Source organism: Poecilia formosa, unplaced genomic scaffold, assembly GCF_000485575.1.
Source record: "Poecilia formosa unplaced genomic scaffold, Poecilia_formosa-5.1.2 Scaffold449, whole genome shotgun sequence".
Lineage (NCBI taxonomy): Eukaryota > Metazoa > Chordata > Actinopteri > Cyprinodontiformes > Poeciliidae > Poecilia > Poecilia formosa.
In genome coordinates, this window is record NW_006800388.1 from 305982 (window position 1) to 311554 (window position 5573).

At 45.3% G+C, this 5573-nt stretch overlaps 1 protein-coding gene across 1 annotated transcript in view; it reads left to right on the top strand.

The window, feature by feature from the left end:
• The window catches only part of tigara (TP53 induced glycolysis regulatory phosphatase a), an 8071-nt gene that overhangs the window by 255 nt on the left and 2243 nt on the right, over window positions 1–5573 (top strand). The window contains exons 2-5 of the mRNA XM_007577647.2: window positions 361–398; window positions 547–668; window positions 2184–2261; window positions 2353–2463. Of these exons, the coding sequence (XP_007577709.1) occupies window positions 361–398; window positions 547–668; window positions 2184–2261; window positions 2353–2463 (349 nt within the window). The remainder of the gene's footprint in view (window positions 1–360; window positions 399–546; window positions 669–2183; window positions 2262–2352; window positions 2464–5573) is intronic.

Genomic DNA, 5573 nt, shown 5'->3' on the forward strand with positions numbered 1-5573 from the left:
TGTGTGTGTGTGTGTGTGTGTGTGTGTGTGTCTGTGTGTGTGGACCGGCTGCAGCTGGTTGCATGTCTGCTGTCACATGAAGCAACGCAGCAGGTGTTTGGTAGTCATGGTAACGCTCCAGGTCAGAAGTCAGTGGTACCGAGTTAGCATGGAGAAGCAGCTTTTACTGCTTCCCAGTTCATAATACTGGTTTTAATGGTCAGTCCAGTGAACACTGCTGTAGCACACACTAACCACAAGGTGGCAGAATCAACACGACTTTACTGTTATTTATACTCAGTCAGAGGAGGGGGGGGGGTGATGGGTGATTGATGGATGGATGATTGATGATAATTTCCATCAACCTTCTGTTCTGTGCAGCGGAGAGACGGAGTACAACAAGGCAGGACTGTTACAAGGTTGGAGGAAGATCTGCAGCATGTTAATGATTTCCTCTGGTTCTGATTCCTCTGGTTCTGATTCCTCTGGTTCTGATTCCTCTGGTTCTGATTCCTCTGGTTCTGATTCCTCTGGTTCTGATTCCTCTGGTTCTGATCCATTTCCTAGGCCAGGCCGTGGACTCCTCCCTGTCAGAGACGGGTCGGCAGCAGGCTGCGGCTGCAGGCTCTTACCTCAGAGACGTTGGCTTCAGCAACGTGTTCAGCAGCGACATGCGGCGCGCGCAGCAGGTGAGACCCGAACTGCAGCAGAACTTTATGCGCTGGTTCTTCGTTATTCCCATCACGCATGTTTTCACATCCCAGAGTTGAAATACTATTGAGAATCTGATAGTATTTATTTATCTGTATAAACCACTGGCACCTTGTCATTACCTGATTATCAAATCAGATTTATTAAAAATAAAACTTAAGGTTTTTCATTCATGATAAACCAGATGGTTACACAGACTTTGTCATATTTCTGGTCTTTTCTGCTGCCAGTCACTTTACCACAATCTGGGCCAAACAAGTTTTTTATTATTACCAGAATAAATTTTAATTTTTATAAGAACTACATTATAAGAACATTAAATTCCTGGGGATACAGATGACTGGTACTTTGACCAGTTCCTTCAGATCTCTGGTCTGATGAAGAAAGCTCAGCTACGTCTGCAGTTTTTACGTTGGATGAGAAGAACAAACCTCCTCCTGCCGTCCCACCACTTCCTACAGAGGGACAGCAGAGGGACTGACCCGGTCCAGGACCCGGGACTGACCCGGTCCAGGACCCGGGACTGACCCGGTCCAGGACCCGGGACTGACCCGGTCCAGGACCCGGGACTGACCCGGTCCAGGACCTGGGACTGACCCGGGACTGACCCGGGACTGAATACTATAGTATTATAGTATTATACTAAAATGGTAACACTTTATTTGAAGGGGTGAGGATAAGACTGACATGACATCTGTCATAAACATGAAGGAGTCTTTATGTCATGAAGTGTCATTCGGTAAATAATGACACTTTTAATGCAAAGTTGGCATTTTAATGGATTTTTTAATGCAACTTTTAGAGCAACTTTGCATTAAAGGTGAAAACTAAAACTTTAAACATGTAATCAGCATCGAATTAAGAAAACGACTGAGTCCATCAACTGAACTGCTCAAGGATTTTCTCAACAAAATATTTTTTTCTTGTAATTTTGCAACTTCCTTCTGGTAATATTTCATCTTTATTCTACTTAATTATTGTATTTCAAAAAGAAAATCTCTGTCTTGCCTTAATTCTTCATCAGACTCGTTTCCTTCTCTGTTGGCTTCTTCTTCTGCTGGATTCAACAGGCAGCCTGTTGATTAGTTTGAGCACTGCTGCCTCCTGGTGGCCGGAGGCTTGTTTACACTGTGAAGGTTTGAGTGTACAGTTCGTTCCAGAAGTATTCGTACTCCCAAATTTTCGGTCATAAAACTCAAGAGGGCTTAAAGAGATTCTCACTTGAAATATATAGCATAAAACTTCTGTTGAGCCCCTTTACTCTGATACTTGTAAATAAAATGAAGTCACCAAGTCAGTAGCAGTGTTCACAGCCATGAAGGAATCACAGCAGACATGTTGAAGGCGCTGTGATCAGAGGAGACCAACCTTCAAAGCTCAACATGTTTCTGATCCAAAAAAAGGCGCTGATGTTTCAGGAGCTTCATCATCATCATCATCATCATCATCATCATCAGGATTATTGTTATTGTCTGCTTTGGTTTGACCTGCAGACTGCTGAGAAGATCATGCAGCAGAACAGCAGCTGTCTGCGGCTCCAGATGGTGTGTGACCCTTTGCTGAAAGAGAAAGTAGGTGATTTGTGATGGAATAGGTTCTCCAGATAAAAGGTTTAGTTGAAGAATGCTAAAGCTTTTTTTGTAATGCCTCGTTATTTCCCAGAGTTTTGGGGTCGCAGAAGGCGGACGGGTTGAGGACCTCAGAGAGATGGCCAGGGCGGCGGGGGAACCGTTCCCGGGTTTCACCCCCCCGGGGGGCGAGACTCCAGATCAGGTCAGGAATCTTAGTCATTCACCAATTGGCCACCAGGTGGCAGCAGACAGCCAGAAGTTCTTTAGCCAAATATAGCGGGAGGGGATGGGGGGGTCGGTCTATTGTGACGTCATGGATTCATTAAACAGGTTAAGGCGGTGTGTGTGTGTGTGTGTGTGTGTGTGCGTGTGTGTGTGTGTGTGTGCGAGCGCGCGCGCGCGCGCGCACGCGTCATTTCTAACTCATTTTCCAGATCATTTAGACCAGTGGTCCCCAACCACCGGTCCATGGACCAATTGGTACCGGGCCGCCCAAGAAATTATGTTTTATGTATTATTTGAATCTGGAGGATCTTTTATTTTGAAAATCCTTTAACCGGATTCTCTCAGTGACTTGCTCGCCAACACTGAGCCACAAGCAGCAAAATGAGTAAGAAACAGATCAGATGTCTTTGGAAAGTTTCTTTGCAAAGGGGAAAAGGCCCAGAGAAGAGACAGGAGGATGGGTTTATCCCGGACCGGTAGGTGAGTCAAACATCACAAGCCGCTCTGAGTAACATGCAGCGACCTGCTGCTAATGAGGCAATGAAGCTTCAAACTGCTTCACCACTAGAGACCCAGCAGGCTGTGGATATAAGCAACACTTCGGGTGTCATTGTCTCCATCACTCCCTGATGGGTCCGTCTCGTTCCAGAGAAACAAGCTCAGGGCTCCGTTAGTCTTTATCGTGAGTTAACATTTTCACAAAAGTAAAATGTTCGTTTTTGTGGCGAATCTGTATCTTATTTTGAAGGGATATGTAAACGTTACCATAGCGACCAGAGTCGGAGAGCGTTTGGGTAGTGGTCGAGAGGAGATGAGTAGAGCTTGTGAGTCTTAAGTCTGGTTTAGACGGGAAGATTTAAGGATTGTAGGCCGATTCTTCAAACCTCTGTGACCACAGAGCTGATAAAAGTCCAACAGGTTCGATCGGTTGGTGTTCAGCCTCAAGGAGTGCGGGTTTTGATGTCTTCGATGTTTTAAATGTTTATACTTTTATCTATTTATGTAAAAGTGGCGAGTGACTGAGGGTCATTGTGTGCACAGAAAAACCCTGTAAACTCCAGAATCTAACAGGTAAAAATAGTGCACAAAAATCCATGTAGGACGACGAAGTCCTAGCGCAAAAATTTGCGTGACAGGTGGACGGAGCCTGGTGCTGCAAGGTTGGAGATCTTGTCCTGTGAGGCGACGGGGCCTGGATAATACCTGGATAATACCTGGATAATACCTGGATAATACCCGTGTTAAACGGAAGGCGGAGACCGGCTACGACAGGCGCTTAAATACCGTAACAAAAGTTTGTTTTTATCTTTTTTTTTCTTCGTCTTCTTTTTTAAATCTTTTTCTTTTTTTTTCCTTTTTCCAAAATCTCTTTCTCTTTCTTACTGTTTATTCAATGTCACATGCTGTTCTTATTTTGTTTTTTAATTATGTAAAGCCCCTTGAAATGCCTTGCTGCTGAAATGTGCTATACAAACAAAATTTGATTGATTGATTGATTGATTGATTGATTGATTGATTGATTGATTGATTGATTGATTGATTGACCCAGTCCTATAAGGCTGTGTCCCATAAGCTAATTCATAAAAAAAGAAATGTGAACTGTGTTCTGGTTCTGCAGTGCTTGTGCTCAGTGGTGCAAAAAGTGGGTAAGCAGTGTATGCAACGCATAGGGGCACAAAAACGATGTGAGGATTTTTTTTTTCTCGTCTGCATTTAACAGCTGTTTGTGAATGAAATGATCAATAACAGAGGAACAGCACTGATTAGACGTCCCTCCCCTCCTGCCAGCCGCTCTGCCCTCCCATACAGCTTGGTTCTCCCTTCCAGAACGAGCAGAGGCGCGTTTTCTTCTTTTAAATTTGAATTGTAGTGCTCTGACAACAGGGAGCTAAAGATGGGTGGCAGGAAAAACTCTGGGCCACAAAACAGAAAACGGAAGAGAGGGAGGGATAAAGATGTTGGAGAGACGAAGAAAAGCTTTTCAAAGTGGTTGAAAGACAGTAGATAAGTAATGTCAGTGTATCACAGTGGTTCCCAAACATTTTCTCCTGGGCCCCCCTATGGATTACAAATAGCTGTTTGGTTGAATGATGTGTGTGAGGATGGGGGGGATTCTTTGAGACTCCTTGTCTCTAAGAATGGTGGAGGAGCTCAATAGGTAAGGTATCAGTCTTTCACCCAGGAGACCCGGGTTCAAATCCAGGCCGGGACACAAAAAAAACAAACAAAAAAAACGGCAAAAACAAATTGCACTATCCAGTCTGGGTCCTTAGGCAAGACCCTTTGAGCTACTGCCTACCTCATACCATGAGAGATATCCATAACATGCCGGCTCAGACGTCGCCCGGCCAAACAAGGTCTGCGTCAGGTGTTGGGGAACCAGAGCACCTTGATGACAAATGGGCTACTGGAACAAGACGGAAATGGGCGAGAGACGAAAACATGGATCTGTTGGAATGCTACTAACTGGAAAGGCATATGGGAAAGGGAGGCGTCCCACAACAGCAAGGCACAGTGGCTAACCTCTCTACGAGGACCACAGCAACCTCCCTGAACAAGCCCCGGTAACCATCACTGTGGCAGATGTCCAAGAAAGAGTCTCGGGTATGAAAAACTGGACAGCACCAGGGCCTGACATGATCCATGCCTACTGGCTAAAGAAACTCACTGCCCTCCATGAGCGACTGAAAGCTCAACTGAACCAACTGCTACAGAATGGGACTCACCCTGAATGGTTAACTCAGAGGTTCCCAAACTGTGGGGTGCGCCCCCTAGGGGGGGCGCCGTGTCATTGCAGGGGGGGCGCGGGAAGCCGTCTGGATGAGAAAAAAAAAACATGAACGCTGTATGCGCTGGATTTTTACCTTAGAATGGCCAACTCTCTGTTATTCCTGTCAATTTGATACAGTAGATTCTTCCACACTTCCCATATCTGTGTCCTCTGTCACTTTTATCAGCAGTTAAAACTGTTTAATCCGTTGTTAACATGTTGTAACCTGTTTTTCCGAGCCGCCTTTAAACGCAACATGAGCGCTACGATGCTCGCGCTGGGTTCCCAGATAGCACATGATGTTAAATCAACGTTGA